This window comes from Cheilinus undulatus, linkage group 11, assembly GCF_018320785.1.
Source record: "Cheilinus undulatus linkage group 11, ASM1832078v1, whole genome shotgun sequence".
In the NCBI taxonomy this organism is placed as follows: Eukaryota; Metazoa; Chordata; class Actinopteri; order Labriformes; family Labridae; genus Cheilinus; species Cheilinus undulatus.
This window is the reverse complement of record NC_054875.1, coordinates 28,751,155-28,767,449: the sequence shown is the minus strand read 5'-3', so window position 1 is coordinate 28,767,449 and position 16,295 is coordinate 28,751,155. Positions and strand designations below refer to the sequence as shown.

Here is a 16,295-nt window from a genome sequence, read left to right as displayed (position 1 = left end):
ATATGAAAAAGGGTGTTTTAATCAGCTTCACTGTAACGTACAATTCCTCTTCTAAATGTGCCTTTGTCTGGTGTAAAATGTCTAAAATCAAAAATTAGCCAATTCAAAGGAGATTACCAGACAAGTTTCAGTATTAATGTTAAAAAAAACCTACAAATTTCTCTTTACACACTAGACCTCTCAAACAAGAATTTGACTGATATAAAGTAACCTAGTGTAACAAGCTAACTCACATAGAGACAACATGTATGTAACCAAATCTGTTGTATGCTAACTCATGGTGGTAGAGGGCAGTTTTGGATACTCAGCACTTAAGAGTGTAATATCATTTGAAAAATATAGTAGTCCACTGACTTGCATAAGAAAAAGTGATGCGTTCATGTTGCCCAGATGATGCTAGCATAACCTAAAGTAGCAACAGCATACTTGCTCTGTTAGTCAGTGCGTCCCAAATCACATGCTTAATACGTAATACTTTGAATACATAGGTGCATTCACACTATACTCAAATACAGTTTACTACTGGAACACTCAAAGACGTCAGAGAACTGAGAGTGGAACATTGAACACTTTGCACCCTCAATATTGGTGATGTAGCGGACACTGTACTGTTAGCATGCTAGCTAGCATTATCATCTGCTAGCTAATAATGTGATATTAACAACGGCAGCAGATTTCAATCAAGAAAAGTCTTCAAGGCAATGGAATAATGTAAACATAAAATACAAGTAACCTGAGTGTGACAGTGAGTGAAAATAGTCATCAGATTTCTACCATATTGGCCTAACGTCTATTTTAACTTGCTGAAGAAAACCAAGGCAGTTACCCATTGTCACTTCTGTTAGTACAAAGTGGCAGTGTGCGATTGAGACATTACTAACCCACTGTGACAAAGTGCTCTGTACCATATTTAAATGTACTGTATTACAGTATATTAACAGAAGTATGTGATATGCGACACACTGATTGTTAGATAACTAGTATGCTGGATTAGCTAAGCAGCCTTGCCTGGCTAGTAGCTTAACTGCTGATTAAGTTAGCTTATGTGAGGCTGTATCCTACCTGTTTTGCTTTCTAAACTTGTTGTTCACTAACCTGACTTCTCAAGACAGCAATGTATCAAAGCAAAGCTGTATTAAGCAGGGAAAAACCTATCTGACTAATGCTAGCTTTGTTGATACGGAGCAGTTTTTGATACCCAGTGTGGCATACTATTGTTTTGGGAACTCACTGGTTGCAATGGCTCCTTGTTTTGGTGTCCTAAACATATTACAGTCAAGTAAACTCACATTTTTATCTTTGAAGCTCCAGTGAGGAGTTTTAAGCTGATTATGAAATTGACTAAAATGAATGGAATACCTCTATTTGACCTACAAAAACAAATGGAACTATTAGCAAAGAAATGGGCTATTTTAGAGTCTGAGATCACTGCTGAAGGGATAAGAGTCAAACAAAGATTTTTGATGACAGGCAACATTTCACATTACGCTACTTGTGTATAAAAAAAAAAATCAACAAAGAGACAAAAGGTGCCACTTTGTCCACAGGGGGCGCTAAAATAAACAAAACACAAAAGTTTCTTATAGCAGCCCTGAGTACTGAATATCTCACAGATCCTTCCGCATTGTGTTTATTTCTATCTTTAAATGTATTCACCGTTTTCCCCTTAATAAAAGCAACAGCTTAAGCAAGTGCAGCACCTGCATCTTGACAGCACGCTGACTTTTAAATGTTTCAAACAGCTACTTAAAATAACCAGAGTCAACATATGCAGCTAAAATATGCCCTGAGAAAACTCATCACCTCCTAAGTGTCTGCACATCAGATAAGGTGGCAAAGCAGTGAGATTGTTAAACAGCAGGAGAACATATGAGCTTTAAACACACACATGCACACACTCATACTGCACAGTCCTTGTTAGACATGCACATAAAGATAAGCATGATAATTTTTGGATAGCACAGACTGCACATGACGCATAATTTGATTCAGATAAAGATATTTAAGTGCCTTCTTGTGACATGTGGGAGATTAAACCAGCTCCAGTTTGAAAAGAGTGATCAAGGACTGGGCTTTATCTCTGGTGAAGTAATGAGTGCTCTTTATTTCAGATGACAATAACTGAACAGAAGTGTTTTAGTGCTTTCTTTACATGCAGACATGCCGAGCGACGTCAGATCCATGCATATAATCAAACAGACGCCCACAGAGGCAGTGCTGGCCCCACAGATTGTAAGATAGTCCTCCAGTGCTCCTTTTATTTTCCTCCTCTGTAGTTGTATGAGACAGTATGTTGATGGAGGAGACCATCAACCCCCACACATCAACCTCCCTGATCCCCCGGGCTCTGAGGCCACAGCGCCTGCCCAGCGGCTGGCATGACTGGCCAAACAGTGCATCAAACACACATACACTCACATGACATCAGCTCCCTGGCCTCCGAGAGCCAGACAGCGACACACACTCATGCTGACACTTACACACAGGCTTACACACTTTGACATTTCCCTGTCAAAAGAGCCAGTGTGCACTCTCCCTCCCACCACCATCATCACAATCAACGCTCCTTTGTAGAGGGAGAGAGAGGAGGACAAGGGCACTGGGGGAGGAGGAGACGGAGGCTAGTAGTAGACAGAGAAGGATGGCTAAATTCTCAAAGCTACTGGAAAATAAGAGGGCAAGAAAGGAGGGGTAAAAATGAAGACAGAGAGAATCACGAGGGTAAAAATAATGCAGTGAAGCGAGAAAGGGACTGGGATAAAGAGACGACAGATAGATAAATAAGTAGAAGAGACAGGGAGATGACAGCGAGACAGTCTGACCACACATACACATTCAGACACACACAAATACACACAAGTCTCATCAGTTCCACTCTTCCAGCTCTGAATGGCCCCTGGCAATGCCAGAGCCTCCAGAGCCGTAGCTCAACTCATCACAAAATTCACTATCTCGTCAGATCTGTTTTAATCACCAAGCAACCGGCCGACTGACACATACACACAGATGCAAACAAACACAACTCGACACCACACATATTCTGCAAAAAAAAAGCTAGGGAACACAGAGCCAGAGAGCCAGTCCTGACAGAACCGCATTAATCACAGTGTATTCTCACTCGCTCGCAGCACTTCAGCCAAGTCACCCCTCTGCCGACCGCTCCTGGTCTGATACCCCCTCCCAAAACTATCTCAGAGAGGCAGGGGACCACTCCGAACAATGATGTAGCTCCCCGATCAGAGGCCTAATGAAAAGCAAATCAACTCTCACTTGATCCAACAGCAGCCTTCCAGCCCCTAAAAAAAACTCACTCTGCTCCTGCCAAGACTCATCCAGCCGAGAGATGTTTTGAAATCGAGAAAGAGGATGATGAAAACCAGCGCATGGGTCTCCGTGGTTTTATTGATTCAAAGGCTTAAAACGACAAGCTCGGATCATTTTGTTAAGCCATCAATCTCTTTATTTCAGTGCTTCGAAATGTGCATTAATTTCTATCAATCATTCAAATAAACAGCTGCAGATGGATCGATGCTGAAATGCAGGCGGTGGTGTTTTGTCAACTGGTCATAACAAAAAAACGCATGTTGCATGTTGTCTGAAACCACAGCATGTGATGATTTGTTTAAGTTATTTGTTTTACCGGCAGCAGAGGAGAGCTGGGAGGGGGGGACGAGTCTGAGAAGGACAATTAACTGGAAAGATGGAAAACCAATAGGCAGAATACCAATTAATTAAAACGGTGTGTGTGTATGTGCGTGTGTGTAGGTGTGTGTTTCTCACCGATTCTCCAGAGTACACCAGCCACAGTGGGCGTCACCTGCTCCCAAGCAGTCACCGCAGCTCCTCCACTGGTCACACTCTGCCACCTTCACCCTGAGCATCTGCAGGCCAGAGCACAAACATAAGACACGCACAACATAAATCAAGTGAAAAATCTGACTGGTGTCATAGTGGCTGTTCATAAAAAGCTGTTACTGAAAATCAATGCATTTTGATGCAAAAATAGCAAAAATTTCTCATAGTTTCCGAATTAGTGTTCACTACAGGCGGTAAGTCACTAACTCACTTGATAACTTCACTCACGTTAGGAAAATTTTGATATCAAAAGCAACAACCCAAGTGGAAATATCAGCAAAGGAATCCCAGCAGTGATTTCTGTAGATACATCTAAACACATATCTAAAAACATTTATAACACATCTAAACAATCTGCCCAAAGGAATGATGGAAAAACTCAACCTGTATCCTCCAGATTTGAAATGGCATTGGGTGAAGCTGAAATCAACTGACTCTCCTCTCTACTAAGTTGGACTGACACCTATGGGTAAACACTGTCAAATAACTCCAACACTGAAGACAATTTATCTCAGAATGAAGTCAACAATTTAGGAGTTAAAGTTAAGTTAACTGAGTTAGAGTGACATTATGTTGCTTTTTTTTTTTTAGTTTCGATATACTCTGAAGTAAATTATTTGGGATTCTGGACAGCTGGACAAAGAGAAAGTGAAAGAGGAAAACCTTTAAAAATATAGTTGCAAATAATGGTGGACAGATGCGTGAGTTTTACATCAGTATAGGACAATATTGGTCCTGTTGACAGTCACTGGCCATCAACAGATAATGTAACATTAACAGTTGTCAGTAGCCAATGTTTATCTATTCTGTTCAATAATAAAATGCTGGCATCTAGTTTGCCCTACTGCTGATTCAAAGGGGAGTTTTTATTAGGCAGAGGAAATCACCTGTTGGACAAACTGTGATCGGTTTTCATAGTCACATATTACAAAAAAAAGTTTGCACAGTGGGAGTCTTCCACTGAAAGGAGTGATGAAACACTGGTATTGGAAATAGCTAAATAGTTAATTTTGAACTATTTAACATTTTACAGTGTTTTGAAGTTTTCTGCCATTGCTGTTGACGAAACTGATCCATTAAGTCACGCCACTCCTTGAATTTGATTGGCTTGTGAGAGAGAAGTGACTCTGGTGCATGTGGCCTAGTCCAAGAGTTGAACTGAGAGCACTGAAAGTGCTAGCTGTGGACACAGATCCTTAATGTGTGGATATTACAACAATGCTGTGTTGTTTTAAGTAGGTTTTATAAGATGTATAATCAGGGCCACCTCCAGCCAAAGTGACGCCCTAAGCAGACTCTGATATGAGCCCCTCCCATACACTGCATGAAGCCCTGTACACTGAAATTTGATGTTTATAAATACCTGATCAGAACCAGCGCGGTAACTCTACGGGGTTCTATCATAAGTCAGAGGTGTGGCTCGGGGGCCACATAGAGCTTGTGCTTCATTGTACTGTACCCAAGTTTAAGCACAGGCAGTGCTACTATGCTACTTCTGTAAACAAACATTCTGATATGAAGAAATTATATACTTATTTTGGTTCTTGATGGCTCACAGAGCAAACAGTAGTATCAATGGCATTCCAGGAGTGGAGCCAGTGGTAGGCAGGGCCGACCAGGATCCCTGAAATGTGACTGTCCCCCCCAAAATCCTTAAAATAGTTGGCCATTAACTCAGCATACCCGGTCAATAAACAGCTCTTTACCTTCATCAGTTTAGTTTTACTAACTTTAATATCCTCAAGGTGAGGTATATGAAAGTGGCTCCACCATCCTTATATTTTTGTACATGGCCCTCAGTGGAAAAAGTTTGCACATCCCTGTCAGGATGTTTATAGGAGTTATTGTGCATCAAGTGTGTGTGTCAGTGAGCAGGAGAGGAAGAGAGAGGCAGAGCGAGCGGACACTGCACACTTAACTCCAAAAAAAAAATATCTTTGGGTTTAATTTACTAATGTCCAATGCCCAGGTAAATTTTATGTTTGGTCATACATACATTGATCATCTTAATAAATACAAGCGTGATGTGCAGAGAGAGTAGAAAAACAAACTTGCTCACAGCGAAGCCCCCCAGGTGACGATGCCCTACACACTGTGCATGGCCTGTGTATCATGTACTGTACTAAACAAAATTGTCTATTTAAAGGTCCTGTGAGAAGTTTATATCTGTTTAATAAACAGACTAAAGATTACTCTGATGTCACTGTAGGAGCCACAGAAATAAATAAGTTCATCATTAATTATTTCTACAGAGCTGTTTTCAATCACAGCTGCAGGGTTGGTGTCAGACAAGATAAGGAACAGCTCTCTGCTTTTGATTTCATTTTCCACAGCAACAAAACTTTTTACTTGCTGAAATAAAACAGTATGGGATTCTCCATTACAAAAAAAAACTCATTAAAATGTACTTCACAAGATTAGCAAAGAGACAAGGTGTGCTGCTTTGTCCACAGGGGGTGCTAAAATCAACAAAGGAAATTTAAGGATGAGATTTGACACCAACAAGTCTCATATCCTCTTTTGTTATCTGTTTATACACTGCACTCGGGTACCCTTGGAGAATTTGGGAGCTATTTGTTGTATGGCTGATATAACTATGGTATCACAGTCAAGGTTATGCTGTTGTGTTGAATAAAAGCACTGTTGTGTTTCTCTCATGCTGAGGTCAGACTACACGCTTTAAGCATGATTTGATCTGGCAGCTGTAGCTGTAGACCCTCTGCCCTAAAATAGATTGTTTTATCCTGTGTAGTGTGTCATAGTGGGTAACAATAAAGGCCACATTTGGGGGGGCTCCTGACCTCCCGACATAAACTTTAGCATTTATCTGCCTTTCCACGATTATTTCCGTGATGAGAGCACAGAGGACTCTACATGTGTAGAAGTCACAAATGTAAACAAACAAAATCGAGAAGAGAAAGAAAATTGGTGCTGTGAGATGAAACTATGAGACACGGGAAAATTTTTTCAAGCTCTGACAAAGTCTCTTCCTTTGTGATGTCAATGAGGGATGACCACAAGAGAATGAAAAAAGAGAAATGCTGGCAAGATATAACAGACGCACTTCAACAACCTGTTGAGTAACTGCTGTTAGCAGCGTATCATTCATCATAACAATTTGATAGAAAAACAAATACAGGATGGTGCATTCAATCCACTATGCTTATTTTGTCCGCATTCTGGGTATTGTCAGGCCCAGCACCGTGTCTTTGCAAGGTCATCACAAATTCCCCCTGAGTTTATCTGTATGTCATGGGTCCCACGTTTCCTAGAAGTGTTAGATTCCAGCACTCAAAGTGTTACTTCCTAACACTACATTATTATATCCTTCTCACTTGAGGTGTGGATTTGAAGGCAATTTTGTATTGCTAATTTGGTTATTCCAGTCCAATTTTAAGACTTCCTTAGTTTTACCTTGCAAACAAGGTTACCAAAACAGATTAACTGTAAGTATCTGTGTTCAAAAATGAGACACAATCAGGCTTCTCAGAGCATTCTCATTCATATAAAACCAATGAATGTCATTACAAATTGACCCTTTAACTGCACAGCCGGTAAGTGACTAACTCGGGTAACAACTTTATTCATGGTGCCATAGTGTCTTACATCAAAACTACAAGAATGAGACACAATCAGATTTATTGCCAAAGAGATCTCATCACACAGAATTAATCAATGTCATTAGAAATTGACCCTTCAGCTGCCCAGCCAGGAAGTGACTAACTTGGGTAACAGCTTCACTCAAGGTGTAAAAGTGTCTAACACCACAGTGTACATAAATTCAAAAGAAATCGATTAAAGTAATCCCAACAATTATTACATCTAAATTTAAACACAGCTAAAACACATCTAAATCACCTTGTTCGGGGGCATCCTTGAAAAACTCTGCCGACATATGCAGATTACAAATGGCAGTAGGCAGAGCTTAGGTCAGCTGACACTCTACTGAGTTGGATAAATCAACACTGTCAATTAACTCCAGCCCTGAAGGTCGTTTAACTCAGAACTGAGCCAAAAATTACACTTTGGGAGTTAAATCAACTTTGAAAAAATTTAACACTGAGATGTCAACACTTCGGTTTTTACTGCATGTTTGTGCATGTCTTACTGCAGCTCCCACTGTGCCATGCTTGCCAGCTTTCCCCGTGAAGATAAAGTGCAATGTGAACTGACAGACAGGTACATGTAATATCACGTCATTGGGGTATCTGTACGAAGCTTCATTATCGGTAGTGAAAAATAAATGCACTGTGAAAACACCCTTGATTGCATATTATGTGTGATATACTGTGAATAATTAAATAACAATAAAATGTATGGCAAAAATCTTATAAAAAGCTCATGTGAGGAGTTTTAGCCTCATGATTGATTACTTCAACTTAAACATATTGTGATTTTTATCACCTGAAACTTGTACCATGGGGTTAGTGTCAAACATAGTGTTTAACTGTAGGCTGCTAAAAAAAAAACTTTTCCATATATCTTGATGAGAGAAAAATTCTACTGTTAAACACACTGAGAACAAATATTAAGAGATAATATGACTCAGCTTTGTCTACTAAGTGTCTCATACGAGTTTTATGTTATTATGGTGCTTATAGGTATGAGCAATTTATGTGGTCTATTGGTTCTCATTGGTACATGCTTCTTTACTGGTATGTGCTAATCCATGTACTTGTGGATCTAGTGTGTTTATAGTTCTAATCTATCATTAATATTATTGTGATGGCAGCTGAATGTGTGCAGTTCTTGGAGACCAAGACAAATTTCCCCAAGAGGACAATAAAGCGTATTGTATTATAGAAACCCTTGTAAATTAGAATCACAGCAGTTAGGTGTATTTTGCAGTGAACACCAGAACTTTAGAACACTAAACCACATCCTTTCATAAACTCGACAGCCATCTAACACTTTGGTTTCAGAATACAGCATCAACACCTACAAAAGGCCTTCACACCAGGACACAAATATGCACGTTCAGCTAAATTCAAGTGTGGATGAGTGAAATGAAGTCTGACTGATGACATGAATAAATCTGTGGCAGTACATGATGGAGAGTAAACACATTCTTACATGGTGAGAAGTCATCAGATAGAGAAAGTTCCTGTCATTGGGATCGAAGGTCATGATGTGGTGGACGGCCTCGCTTGCTGGCAACTTCAGTGTCCACTGATTGGCCACGGTCATGTTCGCCAACAGGGTCAGCTGTGGGAGAGAATCAGAGGAAAAAAAGATGGATCAGGTACAGAATGGCGCGATCAATACTTTCTCAAGGTTGCTTCGACAGTTTACCTGCACTGATACCAAAAAAAACCCTTTAAACACTAAAGTGTCTTTCTGTTGATCAAGCAGCTGAGTTTGTGCATATTCAGGGCCAGGCGTCTTGCTCTGCAACACCTCAGAAGAAGCAGCTTTTTTATTCACTGCCTTCACCCGTATTTGGCAGCGGTTTCGCGCCAGCAATCCACATCATGATCACTGCTGGAACTTGGAGATGACTTCAACCGAGCAGTAAGGTGTTTCAGGAAGATAAATGTATTCTTAAATATGGAAACTTCACTCCCTCAGAAGCTGACTCGAGACAGCCCTAAAAACTCTCCCTTGTATTGAAAGAATATATGTATGCATAACCAAAAGCTAGATTTTAATGTATGTATAAAGCACATGATGTCTATTTTAGAAATATAACACTCTAAAATTCATGTCTTTTGTTAAAGTGTTGTGCGTAATCTTGTTTAGCAGAACACTGATTAATCTACACCCCGGCCTTCCTACAGCTAACACATGCACATGCACACTGATCTGCATGAAAAAGCAAGCTGTGCAGCGCGTGCGAGACTTCCTGTCACGCAGACAGAGAAAGCTCTTATGTCTGTGATTTTGTGAGGTTTTCCTTTCAGCGGAGACATCCTGCCATCATGAGGAACCGGCCAACTGACCGGCATCTGGTCACAAGCAAGAGTTGTGTCACTTCTCCATCCGCTGAAAGCACAAACACCCTAAACACCATCACCACCCACTGAGACGTGCTGGTTAATGTCAAACCAGAGCAGACAGAAGCTTAGTAAACCATTGGCTTAAAATGTGATGAGAGGCTTTATCTCTGCTGTTTTTTTTATAACACCACCCACCCATCTAAACACACACTCCTATTCCTTGGAGATAGTAAGCAGCTGTGCTACGTCTTCACTTCCCCCCTACCCTAGTGACTACAAACACACGCAGAGTGACACAGTTGTGAGGAGTGAGTAAACAGCAGCCCACACACCTGGACAGGGAGCAGAATAGAAGCAAAGAGGAAGAGAAATAAGGAGAGCTGCACCACCAGGTCACCAAACAAAACACCTGCTGTCCTGGCAGGTCGCTCTGACTCCATTCTCTGTCTATCTGCCTGCAGATGAAAGACCCTATTTAAGCACCGAGTGCTCAGCTGCTGTGCGCTCATTCTCTTCCTCTATGTGGTGTTTGTTAGTGTGTACCTGTGAAGGAGGGAGAATAAAGACAGGCAGGCCGAGGTGGGGCAGGAGAGGAAGAATAAAAAGAGAGAGAGATAAAGTCTGTTTGCAAAATGAATCAAAAGAGCCTTTTATACATGAGCAACAGAGAGGGGAGACAATGAAGTGATGAACTGGGAAGTGGAGGAGTGGACGGGCTGAGAGAGTAAAAATTGGACGAGAGTGAGTGAGATAAAGTGCGGACACTGCGAGAGGGAGCAGAAAATGGAAGTCAGCTGTAATGGGGAGGGAGAGACTTCATTAAAAAATGCATGTAATTACAAATTACTTCACTGAGGGCTCTTTCCAAGACGGCAACAGAGGCCTAACTTAATCTCAACCACTGTTCCCTTGTGTTTAGTCCGAGCCAAACTCACAGTCAGAATCACATTACACACACTAACAGCACCATTAACCTCTGTAACAGCTCTATCCTCAGGGCACACAGACAGACGCAGCCACACACAGAGAAATACGCTCAAATAATAAAAGACACAAAAAGACACTAAAAAGCACAAACTAAGTTGCCCAAGGTCACAGTAATACCACACACTCGGTATAACAAGGTGAAGCACAGCGCAAGGACACACGCATACAGCACATAATCACAGGGTTCATCTGGGTAAACACATGAAATCACCAAAGCACTCTCTCTGGTCTGCAGACAAAGTCAAACACCTAAAAACATGAAATCATGCACACAAACTTACACAAACACACTCATGTACACAGCTGCTTACACCATCCCAACCAGTGTTTTGCAGCCGCTATCCAAATAACTATTACTGCACGCTCAGCAGGGGCTAAAACAAGCCGAGCGCCCAAAGGTAGCACACCTCCAGCAGGATGGTGTTGATGTAGTAAAAGGTGCCCGCCTGATGTAAAACAATAGAGTCCCATTTTGCTATTTTGGCACACAGCTGAGGAGCAGCTTGTGGCGCTCGCAGGCAGAGCTGCTGCTCGGGTGAGCTCAGTCAGGGGTGACTGGGAAAGAGGCTGAGACAGAATTAAGGAATGCTCCTAATTGGACGGGAAAGGTTTTCACAAGCAGGGCTCTTTGCAGATGTCGTATAGACATGGGAAGACTGAGTCATGTGTCGTCAACTGGTGTAGTTAAACAGCTTTCTGGTGATCAGTCAGGCAGTAAGCAGGTCTGAAGAACATTAGAGCGCATGATTGGGACGACTTAATGGGCCGTGATGGGTCACTGATGTACCAAGGGGGTGACAGGGCTGAGAATGTACCAGATGAAAGCACACATTCCTGTTTGCTTTACCTAGTGTTTCATCACACACCTGAACCGGGTTTATTGAAAGACTCAGCGGCCACATCAGAGCAGCACTACGTAACTGTTACTGTTATAGTTTTTCCACGCTTAAGGGCCTCATCACTTTAAAACACAAGAATATTCTATGGGAACTTCTAGCTGCTGCACCTGAAGTCCACGGCTGTGTTTGGACTCATTTTGTGACTGTCCTGGGTGGCCAAATTTGGGAACTCAGTTTACACAATGTTAAAAAGTTTATTTATCATGTTAGAGCAACTAGAACTAGTCTTTTAGTGCCTGTGTCCACAACTAGCATTATTTGCACCTTCAGCACCAACAACTTCAGAGTTTCAGAGCACTTCTCTCCAGTGTTTACACACCAGATAGACTGTTTCACATATCCACTGCTTGGGATATGCCTCATATCCATCTGGTAAAAAATGCCCATTAAAATTGTTTAGGAAGGGCAGAACCTCTTAGTTCTGAGTGTGATCAGACAGACATTTTGTCTCATTCAGGGGATCTCATCCATTACAGGTCAATAAGAGCAACTTGCTATAGTAGCTGCTGTGGTTGCTCACTATTAATGGAGCTAGTTAGTGAAGAAACTCATGCCAAAACTGGTTAGGAGAGGAGCAAGAACATCTTTTCTTTGCACTTCTTTTAATACAGAAATATCCAATTCTGATTAAAACCGTTGCTGTAGCAGCACATGAGCTAATCCCTCCACCAGCCACCATTGCATACCAGCTTACATTACAACTAAACCCAGCCTGTAACTATTGCGAACTCATTCCAAAGGTGGTTGGGAATAGCACAAAAACATCGTGTGGCTCATTGCTCTTCTAGTAAAAACCAAAAATGGTCAAGTTCTGATCAAAACTGCCACTACAACAGCTACATTCAAGCTAATTGTCATTGCGTATTGGCTTGCAGTATGACTAAACCTGGCCTCAAGCCTGATTTATGCTTCTGCGTTGCGTCGACGGCGTAGGTACGCCATCAACGTGACGTCGTTGTTGACCATTCGAAGTTCTACGTTGAGGGAACGCATCGCTCTGTAATTCCCCGCCATGTCGCTAGGGGGTGTGTGGTTTCACACCCGAATCCTTGATTATCTTTCAATCATGGCGAAGCGGGTGTGCTTGGAGTTGGAGCTCTTCGACATTGACGAACAAATTCTTTTGTTGCAAATGTTGAAGCGCAGGCGACAGGGAAGACGTTTGCGGGGTGGTCTATACGACCACTAAACGAGTTGAGGCTGAGAACGGGTGAATTTTCCACATTGGTTTGCCCACTGAGGGACATGGATGAAGAAACAACGTTTTGAGCAGACCAATCACAGCCCTTGCGGGTCAGCGTCGCCGCACCGCGTAGTAGGTGCGTGCCACGCTACGGTGTAGGGGTCTGCGTCGACACAGAGGGCTACGCATAGCTACGCAGTCGATGTGACGCAGAAGCATAAATCAGGCTTCATTCTCTACATCTGACACAGATTGGTCCAGTCAGTTCTCTGGACGGGCACAATCATTTCAGTTTGGAGCTTTGCAAGATGGATCTGCCTGATGACAGACATGGAATCTGGCCAATCCATAGGCTTTGTAAGGTTTTAGCAGTATCTGTATCTGTTTTGTGCATAGGATGCTGTGCACTAAAATGCTGAAATCTATTGGCTTTGTATGGAAAATGAGCACTGCCAGCACAAGAAAACAGGCCCTTGAACTGCATGTTTATATTAGCACCTGCAGACTTATTTGACAGCTTAATACTTACGTCCCCGTTATGTCTCACATGCAATGTGTAATGTATGGAAGTGTAATGATCGGGGGATATCAGACAACCTATGAGCCATCATCAGCTGCTAAAACATTTGGATTTTGCAACAGTTTGTTAGTGAAGTTTATCTGTCAGTATGTATTTGTATTTCCACATTGCATCTGCAGTGGTGTAATGGTGGTGTCCCAGTGTTTGGCGTCACATTGCATTATGGCAATGCAGAACAGTGACAGAGAAGACAAGATACAAGGTGTGTGAGCAAACAGCCAGAGCTCCACACACTCTGGCATACTGAAATTTTGCCTCTGATATTAAAATCACCTGCTCCTTCCTCCCATTACACTTCTGTCACTATCTCTGATAGGGGAGCAGAGGTGGGATGACTTCCCCCCAACAATCTGGTCTGTACTGAATTTGAGATGTTAAAGAGATGTCAGCATACTGTCTTCAAATGGCAGTGAGAGCCCCAACTAGAGCCCAGTGTCAGGCTTTGTGGTAGTGGAATAGCATAATTAAAAAACAAGACAAATGTGCAACATGGCATGGAGTACAAATTAAATGTATAGAGCTGCAACCAGTCCACTGCTAACTAGTATGTAGGTGCTGCCTGGGCGTCTACACAGGTGTTATTTTGGATAGGGGTAGCCACGCGTCAATATGAATTTAGGTAGGCTTTTTTTTAATTTAACAGGAGTTATACACATACATGAATACGTTTCTGTGTATATGGAGGATGTACCCTTAAAAATGTAGGTACAAAATTGGTTGGTTTGAACCTTAGTCCTTCCTCTTATCAGGCAGACAGCCAATCACAGTTGGTTTTGAATGTTTCATGAGTGCATGTGTGGTCGTTCTTATGTGTCTCACCTTCCGAAGTCGTCCGTTACTGGTTCCCAGAAAGACCACTGAATGGTTGTGTACGTAGTCCACTGAGACTGAACTCAGACCCAAGGATTCAACCAGAGGAATGGCCCTTAGCGGCCTCCGTAGAGCCAGAGGGTGCTGTAGGTGGGCTGCACCGCAGTCCAGCTGCTCGGGCTGCAGCTATAAGGCAGACAGACAGAAAGAGGGGTAGATCAATGCTCATCATCAGCTCTCATATGGTAGCAGTATGCACTGATTAGAGAACAGGAGAGAACAGAGAGCGCAGTGTGATGAAAGCAAAGTCAAAAACAAGAACTGATAGGAGCTATCACAACGACGCTGCTCATTCTTCCAAATCACTTTTTAGACATCTCAGAGAACACTTGAAAAGGGCTTACAAGGGTCTTCAACACTCATAAGGCTCTGCTTTTGTCAAAACCTCAGCGGGCAATGATAAAACATTATTGCCATGCTTGGATGAACACCAGGACCTATCGGGAATTCTCTGCATATTTTAGAGCGCGCACAGGCGAAAAGAAAAAAAGAAGAATTAAGCACAGTGGATATTTGTAGAGTCGTTTCCCACGGGCCCTTCTGCTCACGGCCTCATCTCTCTTATCATAAATTGTGTCTGGCTTTCCCTCTGTGCTGGCCTTCAGACTGTCGACTACAAACAAGATCACATTTCAGCAGCCATGGCAACACAAATGCAAAAACTTAACAAAGACTAACTTTATTCTGTGAGCGGTAAGTAGATTGTGTTACCCAGCAAGGAACACTTTGAGCCGAGCGGCCGTCTATCTCAATTGAGATAGTATTCAGAAAACTAGTCACGGGAGGGGTGGCCCTGGGGCCACAGACGACAAGACAGTGCCAGAGAGGAGGGCATCTTTGCGACCTGACAGCATAGCGGCCGCGGGACAGCCTCCTTTGACCCCCGCTCTGTCAGTCAAAAACAGCACAGTGAAAAGCAGGAATTTCGCTGCATTCCAGTGAAATTGTGCAAAGCTTTCTCAGCCTGGATTATCACACACTATCACTAGAGAGAGGGCAAATACAGTGTGCAACACTGAAGTTTGCCTAAGGGCAAATATTTAGTTATGGTACGCTGCTGGGAGGGCACGTAACACATGAATATTTGACCATGTGTCTATGACAGAGGAACTATTTATCCTCTGTAATGTTGTTTAATGTGTGGTTGAGTTATAGTTAGCAGCACACAGCCTGTAAAAAGACATGCTCCAATGAAAGACACAGTAAACTATTGACCCCGTCCTCTCTTCATAATTGAGGAGACAGGGAGCTGCTGCTGGATGTGAGAGGAGTCTCACCCTTCCCATAACCCCCAGCGTGGCTCCTGAGCATCCTTCCAGCTATCATGACCTTTACTTGTGACATGGGATAGACCCCGCTACAAGTCATGAGCCCTCAGGGCCAAAAAGGATAAACACTGCAGGCAGAAAATAGTAACTATGAGAGATACAGCAGTCATGAGGATGTTTTGTCTTATTTGATAGGGTCATATCAACAGTGAGTGCCTTTAGCTCACATAAATCTGACTCACTGTTTTATTTCATGGGTTGTATGGAAGCCCAAACAGGACATGTATCCAACTGATCTAATTTTACTCCAGTGATTAAAGTAAATTTTCTACCTTTTATAAAAATCATTCTTATCTATGCCATTACATTGAAATAATGATTTTTTTTCTATACAATGAGTTAATTTCAGCAGTTTTCACTAGCTAACCTTTTTTCATGAGAACAAGAAAAAAAACAGCACTTTTACCTCAAGATAACCTACATAAGTGGATATTTGAAGGAAACAATCCAAAAGTGCTTGTTATCATGGGAAAACTAGAAAAATAAAGTTTATGAATACTTGGCCATTCAAGGCTTCTATAGGAACTCTGGCAGTAGCAGTTATGTAATGACCAAACGGGCATTCTTCATCCTGTACAAGCAAATTCAGAGAAAAACGCTTCATTTCTTACCAAAAAATTATTTTATAGTGTGACATTAAAAATAAAAAACTGTGGA

The 16,295-nt window shown here is 42.1% G+C and overlaps 1 protein-coding gene across 1 annotated transcript in view; it reads right to left on the bottom strand.

Annotated features, from left to right (window-relative positions):
* The window catches only part of plxnd1 (plexin D1), a 107,692-nt gene that overhangs the window by 88,466 nt on the left and 2,931 nt on the right, over nucleotides 1-16,295 (bottom strand). The window contains exons 2-4 of the mRNA XM_041799622.1: nucleotides 14,260-14,436; nucleotides 8,929-9,060; nucleotides 3,781-3,881 (exon numbers count right to left, since the gene is read on the bottom strand). Of these exons, the coding sequence (XP_041655556.1) occupies nucleotides 3,781-3,881; nucleotides 8,929-9,060; nucleotides 14,260-14,436 (410 nt within the window). The remainder of the gene's footprint in view (nucleotides 1-3,780; nucleotides 3,882-8,928; nucleotides 9,061-14,259; nucleotides 14,437-16,295) is intronic.